The 19,998-nt window shown below is 41.6% G+C and overlaps 1 protein-coding gene across 1 annotated transcript in view; it reads left to right on the forward strand.

The window, feature by feature from the left end:
* Positions 1-17,449, forward strand: part of LOC129864039 (stAR-related lipid transfer protein 7, mitochondrial-like) — a 24,916-nt gene extending 7,467 nt beyond the window's left edge. Inside the window, exons 2-8 of the mRNA XM_055936582.1 lie at positions 694-863; positions 6,359-6,408; positions 7,529-7,639; positions 7,953-8,035; positions 13,937-14,036; positions 14,157-14,241; positions 14,751-17,449. Of these exons, the coding sequence (XP_055792557.1) occupies positions 694-863; positions 6,359-6,408; positions 7,529-7,639; positions 7,953-8,035; positions 13,937-14,036; positions 14,157-14,241; positions 14,751-14,917 (766 nt within the window). The 3' untranslated portion in view covers positions 14,918-17,449. The remainder of the gene's footprint in view (positions 1-693; positions 864-6,358; positions 6,409-7,528; positions 7,640-7,952; positions 8,036-13,936; positions 14,037-14,156; positions 14,242-14,750) is intronic.
* Positions 17,450-19,998: the final 2,549 nt, after the last annotated feature.

The following is a 19,998-nucleotide window of genomic DNA, read 5'->3' on the forward strand; positions in this document are numbered from 1 at the left end:
ACACGGCCTGCGACATGTTTGTAAAATTATATCAAATGTGCACGAATCCCATTTTAAAGTAGGTATCTCCAGTAGTATGGTTCACTTTTTAACCATTTAGGCTCGTGACAAGCCGTTTTCTTTGCTGTGAAGCTGCAAGTAGGCCTGTAGCCAAGCAGTGCTCCATTTTACCCCTCTGACACTGAGGCTGCATGACAGTGAACTTCAAACTGACTGGTCTGTGCTCTTAGTTATAACAGGCTATTTGAAATCATACAATTGATCAACATTGCTCGCTTTGCGCGCTGCTCCAATGTAACAAATGTATAAATCTAACAGACTCATCTGGGTCTGCATCCCTGCTCTCCATCACTGCTAAATATGTATATTTTTTTTAACTGACTGAGGATGCGCATGAAGAGCAGAAGGAGAGAAGCATGTGAGGGAGGGCTGGTAGGGGGTTATGCTGGCTGATTACAGCTGCTACACGTTATGTGAGCATGGAAGTGAATATGATTGGACCTGTGCATACCAGAGACAGTTGCTTCAATTCAACTGAATTTATAAACATTTTGTAGCAGGTTTTTTAGATCGCTAGGGCTGGAAAAAGTATCATTTGAAATGGTGCTACGGTATTCTAAAATGTTGGTATCATGACATTTTGGTACTGTGATATTACCGTGTTAAGATCTCTATCCCTGCACACTTCCCCAGATGTGGACTAGAGCTCCAAGCTTTGGAGAAGGTGAAGAATCTGAGTGCATCTTCAGAAAAGGAGAAGGCTGCAGGGCAGGTGGAGACCGGCTGGGAGGTTGTCATGGAGAAGAATAACTTCAAAGTGTGGAGGCGGCCCATTGAGGGAAGCCACTTGTGGGAATACAGAGGTCAGCCTGCATTGTCACTTATAGCTTTGTGTTGTGCTTGTACACCTGCATTGCTTGCTGTTTGGGGTTTTAGGCTGGGTTTCTGTACAGCACTTTGTGACATCAGCTGATGTAAGAAAGGCTTTATAAATACATTTAATTGATTGTTGAAGCTCAGAATGAGTATTCAGACCCCTTCACTTTTCCCACATTTTTTACAGCCTTAATCTAAAATGATGAGGAAATGTTTATTTAATCCAATCTACACACAATACAACATAATGACAGGTTTTTAGACATTTTTGCTAATAAATAGAAAACTTTACAAAAGTATTCAGACCCTTTGCTATGAGACTCCAAATTGAGCTCAAGTGCATCCTGTTTCCATTGATTGGACATGATTTGGAAAGGCACACACCTGTCAATATGAGGTCCCACAGTTGACAGTACATGTCAGAGCAAAAACCAAGCCATGAAGTTGAAGGAATTGTAGGTAGGGCTCCGAGACAGGATTGTGTCAAGGCACAAATCTGGAGAAGGGTACCAGAAAGTATCTGCAACATTGAAGGTCCGGTGGCCTCCATTCTTAAATGGAAGAAGTTTGTTACCGCCAAGACTCTTCGTAAAGCTGGCCACCCAGCGAAACTGAGCAGCATTACACACTCCTGCCACCATCAGTACTCCTGCCTTTCCCCGTCATGCGCATCAGCGTATTATTGGACTCACCTGGACTCAATCATCTGATTATTACCTCACCTATATTTGTCAGTTCCCCATCTCTGTTCCCTGCTGCTGCAGTGATTGTTGAATGTCGTTGTTTTGCCTGTGTGCTGACGCTGTGCCTGTCTTGTTTCATGTCTGTTCCTTATTAAATGTTGACTACCCGTACCTACTTCTGATCTCTGGCGTCAGTCCTTATGTAACAGTTTAACTTTATGGCGTCCCCTCGCCCGAACCAGGGACCCTCTGCACACATCAACAACAGTCACCCACGAAGCATCGTTACCCATCGCTCCACAAAAGCTGCGGCCCTTGCAGAGCAAGGGGAACCACTACTTCAAGGTCTCAGAGCAAGTGATGTCACCGACTGAAAGGCTGCTAGCGCGCACCATCGCTAACTAGCTAGCCATTTCACATCGGTTACACTTACACAGGGGAGAAGGGCCTTGGTCAGGGAGGTGGCCAAGAACCTGAAGATCACTCTGACAAAGCACCAGAGTTCCTCTGTAGAGATGGGAGACCTTCCAGAAGGACAACATCTCTGCAGCACTCCACCAATCAGGCCTTTATGGTAGAGTGGGCAGAAGGAAGCCACTCCTCAGTAAACGACACGACAGCCCGCTTGGAGTTGGCCAAAAGGCAACTAAAAACTCTCCATGAGAATCAAGATTCTCTGGTCTGATGAAACCAAGAATGAACTCTTTGGCCTTAATGCCAAGCATCATGTCTGGAGGGAACCTGGCACCATCCCTACGGTGAAGCATGGTGGTGGCAGCATCATGTTGTAGGGATGTCTTTCAGCGGCAGGGACTGGGAGACTAGTCAGGATCGAGGGAAAGATCAGAGAGTACAGAAAGTCAGAGAGTACAGAAAGAGTACAGAAAGATCAGAAAGTACAGAGATCCTTGATAACCTGCTCAAGAGCGCTCAGGATGAAGGTTCACCTTCCCAACAGGACAACGAGCCTAAGCAGACAGCCAAGACAACCCAGGAGTGGCTTCGGGACAAGTCTCAATTTCCTTGAGTGGCCCAGCCAGAGCCAAACTTGAACCCGATCGAACATCTCTGGAGAGACCTGAAAATACCTGTGCAGAGACACTACCCATCCAACCTGACTGAGCTTGAGAGGATTTGCAGAGAGAATGGGAGAAACCCAAATACAAGTGAGCCAAGCTTGTAGCGTCATACCAAAGAAGACTCGAGGCTGTAATAGCTGCCAAAGGTGCTTCAACGAAGTACTGAGTAAAGGGTCTGAATACTTGGGTAAATGTGATATTTCTGTTTTTTTTAAATTTTATATATATACTGTACGTTCGCAAAACAAATCTAAACTTCTTTTTGCTTTGTCATTATGGGCTATTGTGTGGATTGAGAAATTATTTAATACATTTTTAAATAAGGCTGTAACTCCACAAAATGTGGAAAGTCAAGGGCTCTGAATTAGAGGTCAACCGATTTTTAATTAGGGCCATTTAATTAGGGTCATTTAGTTTTCATAACAATCGGTAATCGGTATTTTTGGACCTATTTTTTATTTTATTTTTTATTTTATTTTTTTTTTTTTTATTTTTTTTTACACCTTTTTATTTAACTAGGGAAGTCAGTTAACCTCTCTTGGGTACGTGAGACGTTAGCGTCCCACATCTTCAACAGCCAGTGAAACTGCTGGGTGCCAAATTTAAATACAGAAATACTCATTATAAAAATTCAGAAAACAAAACATATTTTACATGGGTTTAACGATTAACTTCTTGTGAATCCAACCACGGTGTCAGATTTAAAAAATGCTTTACGGCGAAAGCATACCGTACGATTATTTGAGAACATAGCCCAGCAGACAAATCATTACAAACAGTAACCAGACAAGTAGAAGAGTTACACAAGTCAGAAATAGAGATAAAATGAATCCCTTGATGATCTTCATATGGTTGCACTCAGCAGACATTCATTTACTCAAATGTTCCTTTTGTTCGATAAAGTCTCTTTATATCCAAAAAACTCAGTTTTGTTCGCGTTTACTTCAGTAATCCACAGGCTCAAACGCAGTCAAAACAGGCAGACAAAAAATCCAAATTGTATCCGTGAAGTTCATAGAAACATGTCAAACGATGTTTATATTCAATTCTCAGGTTGTTTTTAGCCTAAATAATCGATAATATTTCAAAAGAAAGGCTATCTCTCGGTTGCGCACATGAAAAAGCTCTGACACTTTAGGGTACACTGACTGCTCTTACTTCCTCATTTTTCAGAATACAAGCCTGAAACAATTTCTAAAGACTGTTGACATCTAGTGGAAGGCATAGGAACTGCACTTTGAGTCCTAAGTCAATGGATACTGTAATGGCATTGAATAGAAAACTACAAAACCAACAAAAAAAACTACTTCCCGACTACATTTTTCTCAGGTTTTCACCTGCCGAATCAGTTCTGTTGTACTCACAGACACTATTTTAACAGTTTTGGAAACTTTTGAGTGTTTTCTATCAAAATCTACCAGTTTTATGCATCTCATATCTTCTGAGCCCGAGAAGCAGGCAGTTTAATTTGGGCATGCTTTTCATCCAAAATTCCAAATGCTGCCCCCTACCCTAGAGAAGGTAAGAACACAGTCTTATTTTCAATGACGGCCTAGGAACGGTGGGTTAACAGCCTCGTTCAGGGGCAGAACGACAGATTTTTACCTTGTCAGCTCAGGGATTCAATCTTGCAACCTTACGGTTAACTAGTCCAAGGCTCTAACCACCTGATTACATTGCACTCCACGAGGAGCCTGCCTGTTACGCGAATGCAGTAAGTTGCTAGCTAACATTAAACTTATCTTATAAAAAAACAATCAATCATAATCACTAGTTAACTACACATGGTTGATGATATTACTAGTTTATCTAGCGTGTCCTGCGTTGCATATAATCGATGCGGTGCGTATCGTTGCTCCAATGTGTACCTAACCATAAACATCAATGCCTTTCTTAAAATCAATACACAGAAGTATATATTTTTAAACCTGCATATTTAGCTAAAAGAAATCCAGGTTAGCAGGCAATATTAACCAGGTGAAATTGTCACTTCTCTTGCGTTCATTGCACGCAGAGTCAGTGTGTATGCAACAGTTTGGGCCGCCTAATTTGCCAGAATTTTAAGTAATTATGACATAACATTGAAGGTTGTGCAATGTAACAGGAATATTTAGACTTATGGATGCCACCCGTTAGATAAAGTACGGAACGGTTCCATATTTCACTGAAAGAATAAACGTCTTGTTTTCGAGATGATAGTTTCCGGATTCTACCATATTAATGACCTAAGGCTCGTATTTCTCTGTGTTATTATGTTATAACTAAATCTATGATTTGATAGAGCAGTCTGACTGAGCGGTGGTAGGCACCAGCAGGCTTGTAAGCATTCATTCAAACAGCACTTTTGTGCGTTTTGCCAGCAGCTCTTCGTTGTGCTTCAAGCATTGCGCTGTTTATGACTTCAAGCCTATCAACTCCCGAGATTAGGCTGGCGTAACCGATGTGAAATGGCTAGCTAGTTAGCGGAGTGCGCGCTAATAGCGTTTCAAACGTCACTCGCTCTGAGACTTGGAGTAGTTGTTCCCCTTGCTCTGCATGGGTAACGCTGCTTCGAGGGTGGCTGTTGTCGATGTGTTCCTGGTTCGAGCCCAGGTAGGAGCGAGGAGAGGTACGGAAGCTATACTGTCACACTGGCAATACTAAAGTGCCTATAAGAACATCCAATAGTCAAAGGTTAATGAAATACAAATGGTATAGAGAGAAATAGTCCTATAATTCCTATAATAACTACAACCTAAAACTTCTTACCTGGGAATATTGAAGACTCGTGTTAAAAGGAACCACCAGCTTTCTTATGTTCTGAACAAGGAACTTAAATGTTAGCTTTCTTTTTTTTCCTTTTTTTTATAAATACATTTTCTCCCCAATTTTCATGGAATCCAATCGCTAGTAATTACTATCTTGTCTCATCGCTACAACTCCCGTACGGGCTCGGGAGAGACGAAGGTCGAAAGCCATGCGTCCTCCGAAGCACAACCCAACCAAGCCGCATTGCTTCTTAACACAGCGCGCCTCCAACCCGGAAGCCAGCCGCACCAATGTGTCGGAGGAAACGCCGTGCACCTGTCCCCCTCGGTTAGCGCGCACTGCGCCCGGCCCGCCACAGGAGTCGCTGGAGCACGATGAGACAAGGATATCCCTACCGGCCAAACCCTCCCTAACCCGGACGACACTAGGCCAATTGTGCGTCGCCCCACGGACCTCCCGGTCGCGGCCGGCTGCGACAGAGCCTGGGCGCGAACCCAGAGACTCTGCACCACCCGAGAGGCCAAATGTTAGCGTTCTTACATGGCCCATATGGCACTTATACTTTCTTCTCCAACACTTTGTTTCTGCATTATTTAAACCAAATTTAACATTTCATTATTTATTTGATGCTAAATTTATTTTATTGATGTATTATATTAAGTTAAAATAAGTGTTCATTCAGTATTGTTGTAATTGTCATGATTACAAATAAAGAAATTAAATCGGACGATTTTATCGGCTTTTTTGGTCCTCCAATAATCGGTATTGGCGCTGAAAAATCATAATCGGTCGACCTCTAGTCTGAATACTTTCCGAATGCACTGTACCTTTTCTATTTGGCATGTCATAATTTCATCAACCTTTTTGATGTACATTTGCACTCTTTTCCCTCCTTCTTATTGCCATGATCATCTACATGTCTGAGTGTCATTATTAACACTCAACACCTTTTTCCCTCTAATCTTTTCACAGTTTTGGGTTCTTACAACGATGTCACCCCCAGACAGTTCTTCAATGTTCAGGTACTAAGCAGGTTTATTTTATGCTAACTGTCTTGACTTGGTATAATAGCTTAATTTTGAATGTTAAAATGTGTGCAAGAGAACTTGTACCTTCACTAACCAAGTTTCCATCCCAACTTTTTATGCGAGTATAGTATATGTCGAATTTAAAAAATGTAATGTCGCGCCTGATGAAAACAGAACATTTGTCTGTAAACTTTCCAAATATCGACAATACAAAGGACGTTAGACAAGGTGGGATACTTTTGATGTCGATAAAATAAATATTATGCGTGAAACGCTTTTATGTGCCAATATTTATATAATAACCATCATATCGAAGTGAACTTGGTGACATGTATTGTGGTCCACCCACTACAACTTGTCAGGAAAGAATGTGGTTTAGTAGGGTACAGATTAAACAAGTGATGAACTTCACAGGGTGGTGAAAGTTCAAGGTTATGAGCTTGATGCTTCTTCCCAATAAATATGAAGGGTCTTATTCTGGTGACAGGATCATTGATGCTTGGCTGCCATTTGACAAATAGAAATAATATCGCTCTTGTGTCCATAATAATCTCACTGTATCTGCGAGCTGTTGGCTAGAGTGCATGTGCCATAAAAGAGTGGGCGAACTCTATTTAACGCAAAAAAAAAATGTGTGCGCAAACCATCAGTGTTAAAGGCAATGGAAACTAATTTCATTTGTATTATTCGGTACATGGAAATGTAATTGCAAAAGGTATTTATGTGCACTGTCACACACAGCCTTTTATCACCAACAAGTCAATTTTAACGGGAAAGCATCTCTGTGGGGAAAATGTGCATATTGTTATGCGGATTTTAGAAAATTCACATGAAAATCTGTCGCCAATTGGATGGAAACCTAGCTAATGAACCTGTTAAGAAATGATTCAGTAGAAAATGTGCAAGTGGCTTGTGTGTACATTCAGCACCTGAAGTCCTGTATGTTCATACATTCCCTTTGCGTGTCTGTGCTTATCGCCGTTCGTGTCTGTCTACCCAAATGCCCTTGTTGGAGTGTAAGGTTTGTGTGGAGATATGTAGCTCTACGTGTTGTATGTGTGTGCTAAATTTAAACCTCTGTTCCTCTTGTCTCACGCACTGCCCTTTGCCGCAGTTGGACACTGAGTACAGGAAAAAGTGGGATGCTCTAGTTCTTAAGCTGGAGGTGGTGGACAGGGACGTCAACACAGGCTCAGAGGTTGTACACTGGGCCACGCATTTCCCTGTAAGTTCCCCCTGCCAACTCACACACTAGAAATGCAGAACTCGTGCTTACCAAAGTCATGCACTTACGATATGCTTTCATTTCCTCGGCGGTTTCTCTGTTACATTGTAACATTTCTAGACTAAGTGCTGCATGTTTTTGCCTTGTTCATGTGTTCTCGATTTGATTATTACAGATATGCAAGCATAGTGTTGTATTTTATGGAAGAAAGCAATGTTTTTCCTGAAATAAGGGCTGTGTCATAATCCACAGATGACGACAATTAGTTATCCTACGTTTTGTTTTTTTGATTTGTTGTATTATCTTCCCACAGTATCCCATGTACTCAAGAGACTATGTTTATGTGCGTCGCTATGACGTTGATGTGGAGAATAATCTGATGGTCCTGATCTCCAGGTGAGTGACTTCATGTCAAGTAGTTATATTGAAATGAAGGCTGTCAAAAATGATACAAATAGTTAATCGTATGGTTTTCTGTTGGTAACTAAGATTAATCACATTTGTGATTGTTCAAATATGACCCTAATTAAAGATTTTTCCATTTTAAACCATATTGGGTTGTAGGTATAATATATTTTGATTATAAGGGAAGAAAACCCCAAATAAACTCCAATAACATCAGCCAGGTTCATGTAAAATAGCATACAGCTAGCTACTAAATTTAGCCTAGGCTTCTTCTAATCTGTTCTTCAAAATTAACTAGTCAAGCTTCTACCTACTAGCGAATGAGGATAATTTGCTTAAATCTTTTGACCTGAGAACTATAACAAAAACAGTAGCTGAATGGAAGTTCTGTTCTGATTTTAAAATCTGTGTGAAATGGAGTTGAATCTAGAGGCATTCAGCCATGGCATTCTACATTTTCTCATTTGGTTAGCTTGGGGATTTTGGCAATGAAGCCATTTTTCTACTTCCCCAGAGTCCGATTTAACTCATGGATACCATTTTTATCTTTGCATCCAGTATGAGAAGGTAGTGAGGTAGTTTGTGAGCCAATGCTAACTAGCATTAGCGCAACGACAGTCTGTGGCATCTACTAGTGTACTAGCAGTTACTATAGACTTCCAGTCATTGTGCTAATGCTAGTTAGCAATTTAATTTAAACTGCACGCAGAGACATACAAATGGTATCCACGAGTTCATCGGAGTCTGGGGAAGAAGATAAAGGGCTTCATTGACAAAATCCTGAACTATCCCTTTAACTAGCTCGCTACTTCTGTGCAAATGTTTTTTTTCTTGTTATCTAAAACGCTTGGGAATGTGTTGTCATGGGAAAAAACGATGTCATGGAACTATATTTATTTATTTCCACACATCTAATCCCCCATCGCCCTCTAATAAAAATAAACAAATTAGATTGTCATTTCCAAATTCTGGTCACCTAAGCATAGTTGTTTGAGTTTCATGAGACTTCTAGCTGCTGTCCGAGAGGACAAGAACGTGTTGTTGCACAAAAGTGTCTGTGCGGAAAAAGACTTTTGGGTAAAAAAAAAAGTAACTTTGTTAAATGCATCAAATGTACAGCGTTACTCAACTAACGTATTAACTTTGACAGCCCTAATTCAAATAAACTCTGCAAAAAAATAAACGTCCCTTTTTCAGGATAATTTGTAAAAATCCAAATAACTTTACAGATCTTCATTGTAAAGGGTTTTAAACAATTAATGAACATGCACCTGTGGAACAGTCGTTTAGACACTAACAGCTTACAGACGGTAGGCAATTTAAGGTAACAGTTATGAAAACCTAGGACACTAAAGAGGCCTTTTACTGACTCTGAAAAACACCAAAAGAAAGATGCCCAGGGTCCCTGCTCATCTGCGTGAATGTGCCTTAGGCATGATGTAAGGAGGCATGAGGACTGCAGATGTGGCCAGGGCAATAAATTGCAATGTCCGTACTGTGAGACGCCTAAGACAGCGCTACATGGAGACAGGGTGGACAGCTGATCGTCCTCGCAGTGACAGACCACGTGTAACACCTGCACAGGATCGGTACATCAGAACATCACACCTGTGGGACAGGTACAGGATGGCAACAACAACTGCCCTAGTTACACTAGGAACGCACAATCCCTCCATCGGTGCTCAGACTGTCCGCAATAGGCTGAGAGAGGCTGGACTGAGGGCCTGTAGGCCTGTTGTAAAGCAGGTCCTCACCAGACATCACCGGCAACAATGTTGCCTATGGGCACAAACCCACCGTCGCAGGACCAGACAGGACTGGCAAAAAGTGCTCTTCTCTGACGAGTTGCGGTTTTGTCTCACCGGGGGTGATGGTCGGATTCGTGTTTATCGTCGAAAGAATGAGCGTTACACCGAGGCCTGTACTCTGGAGCGGGATACGATTTGGAGGTGGAGGGTCCGTCATGGTCTGGGGCGGTGTGTCACAGCATCATCGGACTGAGCTTGTTGTCATTGCAGGCAATCTCCACGCTGTACGTTACAGGGAAGACATCCTCCTCCCTCATGTGGTACCCTTCCTGTAGGCTCATCCTGACATGACCGTCCAGCTTGACAATGCCACCCGCCATACTGCTCGTTTTGTGTGTGATTTCCTGCAAGACAGGACTGTCAGTGTTCTGCCATGGCCAGCGAAGAGGGCCTTATGTTCATACAAATATTTACACGTTAAGTTTGCTGAAAATAAATGCCATTGACAGTGAGAGGGCATTTCTTTTTTTGTTGAGTTTACATGTGTGCATTACATGAGGCAATATTTTCGTTAAGGCTGGGCGGTTTACCGTATTTTACTATATACCTGCAATGATGCAGGGACTGGTTTGGGTTTTTACTTTACCTTCTATAACAGTATTTTGAATATTTGGGGTTTGTTAAATGTGATATGCTGTGTGTAATGTCCATTTTTATAGTTTACACCGCTACTTGAGTTTTAACTCTCCTCTCTCTCATGCCTCTTTCCACACAGACCTAGCCCTGCCACGTCACTCAAGTAGCGCATTTTTTATTCCTTGACCACGAGACACTTGCATTCATTCTGCATGGTCAATGTAGCACATGCAACAATGTTGATGACAACAATATTTCTGCTTTGCTGCTTAATATAAATCCACAAGCGTTATATAAATCTGCAAACAGCTAGTTTTGTCTTAGCAAGTTTTAGCTAAATCATGTTAGCTTCTTATGCTAATTGCTCGTTAGCTGGCTAGCTAATAAATATACTGAGTCAGCACAAACGTAGATAGCTAGTACTGCCTGATACCAGTGCTGGTGTAGACTTAACTCAGCATGTTTTCTGTGCAACAGTATCTTCTAAATCAAAGGGGAATAGGCAAAGCATTAATAAGTTGGCTACACGAAGAAACATTTAATGTAGCCAAAGATTATAGGGTCCCCTAAGAAACACTGACAATCACTTTGTTTCCTACCCTGCCACAATAACTCCTCCCTGGCATTTTCATTCGTTGTCATGTCAAACAACACTGTATTCAAAGTGGCCACTATTATTTATATGGTGGTAATTCACATCGACGGGGCTGTAGTGGAGCGGGTCGAGAGGTTCAAGTTCCTGGGTGTCCACATCACCAACAAACTATCATGGTCCAAACACACCAAAAAAGTTGTGACGAGGGCATGGCAACACCTTTTCCCCCTCAGTAGAAAGAAAAGATTTGGAATGGGTCCCCAGATCCTCAAAGTTTTACAGCTGCACCATCAAGAGCATCCTGACCGGTTGCATCACCGCATGGTATGGCAACTGCTCAGTATGGCAACTGCTCAGCATCTGACCGTAAGGCGCTCGAGGGTAGTACGTACAGCCCAGTACATCACTGGGGCCAAGCTTCCTGCCGTCCAGGACCTAATATACTAGGCGGTGTCAGGAAGGCCCAAACAATTCAGACTCCAGTCACCCTAGTCATAGACTGTTCTCTCTGCTACCGCATGGCAAGCGGTACTGGAGTGCCAAGTCTAGGTCCAAAAGGCTCCTTAACAGCTTTTACCCCCAAGCCATAAGACTAATGACCAATTAATCAAATGGCCACCCAGGCTATTTACATTGACCCCCCCCCCCATTTAGTTTTTATGCTGCTGCTACTCGCTGTTTATTATCTATGCATAGTCACTTTACCCCTACCTACAGTTAAAGTTGGAAGTTTACATACACTTAGGTTGGAGTCATTACATTTTTTTGTTAAACTATAGTTTTGGCAAGTCAGTTAGGACATCTACTTTGCATGACACAAGTCATTATTCCAACAATTGTTTACAGGCAGATTATTTCACTTATAATTCACTGTATCACAATTCCGGTGGGTCAGAAGTTTACATACACTAAGTTGACTGTGCCTTTAAAAAGCTTGGAAAATTCCAGCAAATGATGTAATGGCTTTAGAAGCTTCTGATAGGCTAATTTCCGAACGCCTGAAGGTACCACATTCATCTGTACAAAAAGTAGTACGCAAGTATAAACACCATGGGACCATGCCGCCTTCATACCGCTCAGGAAGGAGACGCATTCTGTCTCCTAGAGATGAACGTACTTTGGTGCGAAAGTGCAAATCAATCCCAGAAGAACAGCAAAGGACCTTGTGAAGATGCTGGAGGAAAGAGGTAGAAAAGTATCTATATCCACAGTAAAACGAGTCCTACATTGACATAACCTGAAAGGCCGCTCAGTAAGGAAGAAGCCACAGCTCCAAAACCGCCATTAACAAGCCAGACTACGGTTTGCAACTGCACATGGGGACAAAGATCGTACTTTTTGGAGAAACGTTCTCTGGTCTGATTAATCAAAAATAGAACGGTTTGGCTATACTGACCATCGTTATGTTGGAGGAAAAAGGGGGACGCTTGCAAGCCAAAGAACACCATCCCAACTGTGAAGCAGGGGGGTGGCAGCATGTTTTGGGGGTGCTTTGCTGCAGGAGGGACTGGTGCACTTCACAAAATAGATGGCATCATGAGGATGGATATTATGTGGATATATTGAAACAATATCTCAAGACATCAGTCGGGAAGTTAAAGCTTGGTCGCAAATGGCCCCAAGCATACTTCCAAAGTTGTGACAAAATGCCTTAACGACAACAAAGTCAAGGTATTGGAGTGGCCATCACAAAGCCCTGATCTCAATCCTATAGAACATTTGTGGGCAGAACTGAAAAAGCGTGTGCGAGCAAGGAGGCCTACAAACTTGACTCAGTTACACCAGCTCTGTCAGGAGGAATGGGCCAAAATTCAACCAACTTATTGTGCAAGCTTGTGGAAGGCTACCTGAAACATTTGACCCAAGTTAAACAATGTAAAGTCAATGCTACCAAATACTAATTAAGTGTATGTTAACTTCTGACCCACTGAGAATGTGATGAAAGAAATAAGATGAAATAAATCACACTCTACTATTATTCTGACATTTTCACATTCTTAAAATAAAGTGGTGATCCCAACTGACCTGAGACAGGGAATTTCTACTATGATTAAATGTCAGGAATTGTGAAACTGAGTTTAAATGTATTTCGCTAAGGTGTATAAACTTCCGACTTCCTAACTGTTAAAGGCACAGTCAATTTAGTGTATGTAAACTTCTGACTCACTGGAATTGTGACACAGTGAATTATAAGTGAAATAATCTGTCTGTAAACAATTGTTGGAAAAATTACTTGTCGACGGACCGCATTGGAGAAGGTGGAATCTTCAAGTTCCTCTGAGTACACTTCACTGACAATCTGAAATGGTCCACCCACACAGTGTAGTGAAGACACAAAATAGATATCCAAACCGACTTGCCAAAACTATAGTTTGTTAACAATTAATTTGTGGAGTAGTTGAAAAACGAGTTTTAATGACTCCAACCGAAGTGTATGTAAACTTCTGACTTTAACTGTAGCCTCATTATTGTCTTGTTACTTTAAAACAATTTTTCATAACTTTAGTTAATTTTGTAAATATTTTCATAACTCTATTTCTTGAGCTGCATTGTTGGTAAGCATTTCACGGTAAGGTCGGTCGGTACCTGTTGTATTCGGTGCATGTGACAAATCAAATTTGATTTGAAATGCAGGAAATTATTTTGGGTTGAACTGAACAGTATAAAACAATCAGAATGGAGAAAGACCCATTGAAATCACTTTGAAGGCATGTTGCCACCATAGGGTCACAAACTACTCATAAAGCAAATGTAGAACTTTTAATTTTTCAAAAACAAAATACTGTCAAATTTAGAAAAATACCATGATATATTTCGGCCATATTGCCCAGCGCTACTTTTTGTATCAATTTTATTTTTTATGCTTGGAATACAATTTATTTATCTCCCGTCCTTTTTTTTGTGCCATTTTAGAGCGGTTCAACATCCTGGAGTCCCGGAAACTCAGGATTACGTCAGAGTCCACTCATACCAGTCCAAGATGGTCATCCGACCTCACAAGACCTTTGATGAGGTGAATAGAGTTTATCATAAAACATAGATAATGTCATAATTGGGCAATATTTAGTTCTATGCGTGCATGTGTGTGCATGTTGGATTACAGTATCTGACCTTATTTCGTCCTGTCCCACAGAATGGTTTTGACTACCTTCTGACCTACAGCGATGACCCTCAGACCGCCTTTCCCCGCTACTGTGTGAGCTGGATGGTGTCTAGTGGTGAGCTCTCGTTTCTTTTCATGGAGCTTAATGATTATACCCAGGTGTAAACTGGATGTAGTCATTGTTGGAATATCAACAATAAAAAAAAATATTTATCTGAATAGACACAATTGCTTCACTGAAGGGCAGTAGGGTACAAAAGTAAGTCAAATCCTGATCTTTCCATCAAATGCAGCCACTGACTATGCACAATTATTGAGACCTAACTCAATGGGCCAGGGATCATTTTATTTTTAGCTTGAGGTAGCTGGGGTATAGTAATTGGCTGATTCAACATGCCCAACAAGCTGAATCTGCTGGTTTTGTAGCTCAGTGCTTTGTTTCTTGGTCTGATTTACTTTTATCTGGATGGAAAGTCACCTTGGTGCCTATTCAATCAAACCCTTTTCTTTTAATATAAATAGGTCATTGTGGTCTACAGTCTCTTATCAGATGATGGTGGTTTTCCATGTGGTTGTATGTTATCCTCAGTCCTGGTTATCAACTGTTGCCCTCCTCCCTCATAGGTATGCCTGACTTTCTGGAGAAACTGCATACTGCAGCCCTTAGGGCTAAGAACCTGGAGGTAGGGATCTACGACTATGCCAGTGTCATAAAGTCCAATGACACCAAGCACCAGCCCAGCCAGGACCGCCTTGGGGACAACACTCGCCCTGGGCAAATCTACGCTTAAGGGACCATGTCTTTTTAAAAGTGGTGGGGAGTTTGATTTAACCTGCACCTGCTCACATACAACAACCACCCCCAAACTCACAAGCTTTTGGACACAAGGGTGGATGGGATATAATGAAACTGGAATATACATTTGTTGAAGATATTCAGTACTTGTTCCACAGACTGGTTATTGATAACAGAATTGTAATGAACAGCATGGACTGTACCAACAAGCAGTTGAGCCCTTCGGAGAAAGGTCTCCGCTTTTGCTGCCAGGAGGATTTCCACTGGGACTTCCTGCCTTGCGACACTTGTGCTAGACAGCCAACATCCTCATGCCTCATTTTGCTAAATAGCTGCTTCACCAACTAGTGAGACTGAGCCAAAAATACTACCCCTATAGAGATGTTGCCAAAGCATTTTCTCCCTCCATCCACCATGTTTACTAGTTTCTTCCAGCCACTTTTTTTGGATCCCTTATCTGGTCACATCAGCACTTAAATATCTTACTGTAAAGGCTTCGCTACATAAATACATACCTATAGTTATTTCATACAACAGAGAAAGAAGAACATCAATAATTAAACCCTCTGTGATATCAGGAACATGGGGAACACGCTTTGGAGCTGAATGCCCTGGTATATTGACTTCCACAGACAAGTGTATTTCAGGGCTCTTGTGGTCTTTCACATTTTGGGATTTTGATGTTTTGCTCTCTGCAGAACTGAGGTTCTAACTTTTATTTGTCTGTCACTCCTTGTGTTTTAAACAGCCAGGTCACCACACTTCTAACAGCCTTCTGAAGACTACCAGTGTCTTCCTGTCCACAAGGTGTCTTATGGTAACTGCAAAAGTCCTCAGTAACTATGGTACAAATGCTTGATGTTTTTTATTTCACTTGCATTGCAGTTCCCCTCCACGCGTCCATGTTAAAATGCCCTTATCAAATAAACTATATAAAATAAAAAATAAAATAAATGTAATAAAAGTGTGTTTTCTTGTGCCACCTAACTATCTGTATTTCAATTGAATGGATATGACTGAAATACTGTTACTTACTGAGAACTAAGTTCAAAGTTATGGAACAGACATCATTAAAACCGACTGCTCGCTAGTTTGCGCTACAGAGGAATATGTTTGTTTGCTAAACTCTTACTGTACCTTAACAGTGAAAGTAGTGCAACAATTGTTCTATTACTGATGAGCTTTGGAAGGCAAGGGTTTAGTAAGATCATGCGTTTATGTGTAATCTTTATTGCGTTTTATTTTTCTTCAGTCTTGATGTGTAAATGGTTCTGCAAACTACTTAGACCTAATCTTATTAACTGTTTGACTCACTGGAGTAAGGGGCATGTGTGAATTCTCTGCTCAGCCTGACAATCTGGTACAATTGAAGGAGCACCTTTTTCTGTGTCATTTTTTTTTCTGTTACTGATATTGGTATAAACAGAGAATTCTCCAGGCAAAGTTTCATTCATGGTACCAGTATACATGCATGACTACAGTTCCATGAAAACTGATTGTTGGTAGGTCACAAATACTGAGAAATGTAAAAGTTCATTGAAGTTGCATTGAAAAGATACCATAGTTCAATATATTTAAATGCAAAGGGGCAGTTTTGTAATTTCTTGGGTCCCACATGTATTAAAGGTCCAATGGAGCAGTTTCTATATGAATATCAAATCATTTCTGGGTAACAACTGTACCTTACTATAATAGATTATATTAAAATGGGCAAAAAAACTTAGAATATATCGAAATTATCTGGGAGTAGTCTAGCTGCTATTGGCAGACACATGCATAACAGAGTTCCTAACCTATTTACCGCATGGTGATCTCACTAAGGAAATCTGACACTCCCACTCATGCAAACCTGATTAGAAGGCCCCGTGTAGATTGTATTTTCAACCAGCAACTATCAGGAAATAACTCATATATTTTTATTTTTTTTAAACATTTGCTAGTTTCATCAGCTGCTGTACTGTATGCTATAAAACACACCTTTGACTCAACTGGGCCTTTAAGATAACTTACTCCCATGAAGTCTGAAATAACAAAAGATCGTTTACCTACTCTTTGTGATAAACACACAGGTGAAAATTGTTTTACTGTCCGCAGTATATGATTGTCAGCATATGGTGTGTTTTGAGATATTGTACATGTGAGAGGAAATGAATTACCTTTAGTTGAGCTTTTGTTTAATGATGGTCAAAGCTATGTGTATGCAGAGCATAAAACTTTGATTTCTATATTGAACTACTATATGCAATGTTTGAGAATGTAATTCTGGCGATTGTAACGTTTTGGTGTGCTATCCCTTTCTAGACTACAATTGTGTGTTCAATATACTGTTTATATATTTTTTTCAACATGCAGTTTAACACCTTGGATATGATTTCCAGAAGTTGATTCCTTTAGAAATTGTGTAAAATTAATTGATCGAAAAGAGTTGGGAAAATATATGGAACCTGGCAAGAAGTTAGTTGTCATTGTATGATTCTATGTTGAAATTGAGCAACTAATATGATTCAATAAACCAATTTGAAGTATACTGTATGTTGCCTTAATCTTCGGTTACACTATAACCAGTGAAAAATTATTTAAAAATAGTTTATAAAGGGTCATTATCTAGTTCACCTGCTTTAACAAGTGTAGTGCCAATGTCTTCATCAAATGCCATCTGAGCATCCTGTTTTGGGGCTGCATAACAGGAATTTGACCCAGGAGTCATTCCTGTAAGTTGTGTGGTTTTTACTCTTTCAATACCAAGCTGCTCCTTCCTGGATGTGTTATTTTGTTTTTGTACAATGGCTTCAACGCCCCCTGAAAAACAACTGATGGGTTATGAACAGGGCATAAAACTATTTGATCCACTAGTCACTAAGATTTTTTTACAGGCAAAAATATTACTAGTAGTAATGTGGTATATTGTTAATTTCATTACCAAAATAGCTCAAAAGAGACCCAATGTTCACCTGCCACTTTAAGGGTGGGAGGAGACCGTGGTAATGCGACTCGGGTCATGTTTGTGCCTGTGAGATTGACCTAGCTTGTGAACAAAATCATGTAAATAGCCAAGAAACCCAAGGACAAAGTCTCACTTCAGTAGAGTTTCGTGTCCTATAAATCTGAGATTTGACACGTGAAGAGCTGAGTGAAAGATACATTTTTAGAAGCGCTGCGCACAGACATAATTTGTCAAATTCTAATGAATTTCCTCCTCCCTATAGGCTGTCTCGTCATTGTTGGTAATCAGGCCTACTACTGTTGTGTCCTCTGCAAACTTGATTGAATTGGAGGTTTGCGTGGCCACGCAGTCATGGGTGAACAGGGAGTACAGGAGGGGGCTGAGCACGCACTCCTGTGGGGCCCCTGTGTTGAGGATCAGCATTGTGTAGGTGCTGTTTCCTACCTTCATCACCTGGGGGCGGCCAATCAGGAAGTCAAGGACCAAGTTGCACATGGTGGGGTTCAGACCAAGGGCCCCGAGCTTAATGATGATCTTGGAGAGTACCAAACCAACCAGGGAATGTGCTCAGTACTGTTTTTGGAGGGGGAAAACAATATCCTAAAAGTCTGAAGAACATGATCAAATCAAATTGTATTGGTCCCATACACATATTTAGTAGATGTTATTGCGGGTGTAGCCAAATGCTTGTGTTCCTAGCTCCAACTGCGCAGTAGTATCTAACAATTCACAACAACATACACATCTAAAAGTAAAATAATGGAATTAAGAAATATATAAATATTAGGATGAGCAATGTCGGAATGGCATTGACTAAAATACAGTATAATAATGTATATACATATGAAATGAGTGAAGCAGTATGTGATCATTATTAAAGTGACAAGTGATTCCATGTCTATGTACATAGGACAGCAGCCTCTAAGGTGCAGGGTTGAGTAACCAGGGGGTAGCCAGCTAGTGGTGGCTATTTAACAGTCTGATGGCCTTGAGATATAAGCTGTTTTTCAGTCTCTCGGTCCCAGCTTTGATGCACCTGCACTGACCTCACCTTCTGGATGATTGTGGGGTGAACAGGCCGTGTCTCGGGTGGTTGATTTTCTTGAATATCTTTTTGGCCTTCATGTGAAATCGGGTGCTGTAGGTGTCCTGGAGGGCAGCCAGTGTGCCCCCGGTGATGTGTTGGGCATACCGCACCACCCTCTGGAGAGCCCTGCGGTTGCGGGCGGTGCAGTTGCCGTACCAGGTGGTGATACAGCCCGACAGGATGCTTTCAATTGTGCATCTGTAAAAGTATTTGAGGTTCTTAGGGGCCAAGTCAAATTTCTTCAGCCTCCTGAGGTTGAAGAGGCGCTGATGCGCCTTCTTCACTACACTGTCTGTGTGGGTGGACCATTTCAGATTGTCAGTGAAGTGTACTCAGAGGAACTTGAAGCTTCCACCTTCTCCAATGCGGTCCGTTGATGTGGATAGGGGCGTGCTCCCTCTGCTGTCCCATGAGGTCCACGATCAGCTCCTTCGTTTTGTTGACGTTGAGGGAGGTTATTTTCCCGTCACCACTCCGCCAGGGCCCCTCACCTCCACTCTAGGCTGTCTCGTCATTGTTGGTAATCAGGCCTACTACTGTTGTGTCGTCTGCAAACTTGATGATTGAGTTGGAGGCGTGCGTGGCCACGCAGTCATGGATGAACAGGGAGTACAGGAGGGGGCTGAGCACGCACCCTTTTGGGGCCCCTGTGTTGAGGATCAGCATTGTGGAGGTGCTGTTTCCTACCTTCACCACCTGGGGGAGGCCAATGAGGAAGTCAAGGACCAAGTTGCACAGGGCGGGGTTCAGACCAAGGGCCCCGAGCTTAATGATGATCTTGGGGGGTACTATGGTGTTGAAGGCTGAGCTATAGTCAATGAACAACATTCTTACATAGGTATTCCTCTTGTCCAGATGGGATAGGGCAGTGCGATTGCGATTACATTCTGTGGATCTATTGGGTCGGTATGCAAATTGAAGTGGGTCTAGGGTGTCAGTTAAGGTGGAGGCACTTCATGATGACAGAAGTCAGTGCTACTGGGCGATAGTGATTTAGTTAAGTTACCTTCGCTTTCTTGGGTACAGGAACAATGGTGGACATCTT

Source organism: Salvelinus fontinalis, chromosome 10, assembly GCF_029448725.1.
Source record: "Salvelinus fontinalis isolate EN_2023a chromosome 10, ASM2944872v1, whole genome shotgun sequence".
In the NCBI taxonomy this organism is placed as follows: domain Eukaryota; kingdom Metazoa; phylum Chordata; class Actinopteri; order Salmoniformes; family Salmonidae; genus Salvelinus; species Salvelinus fontinalis.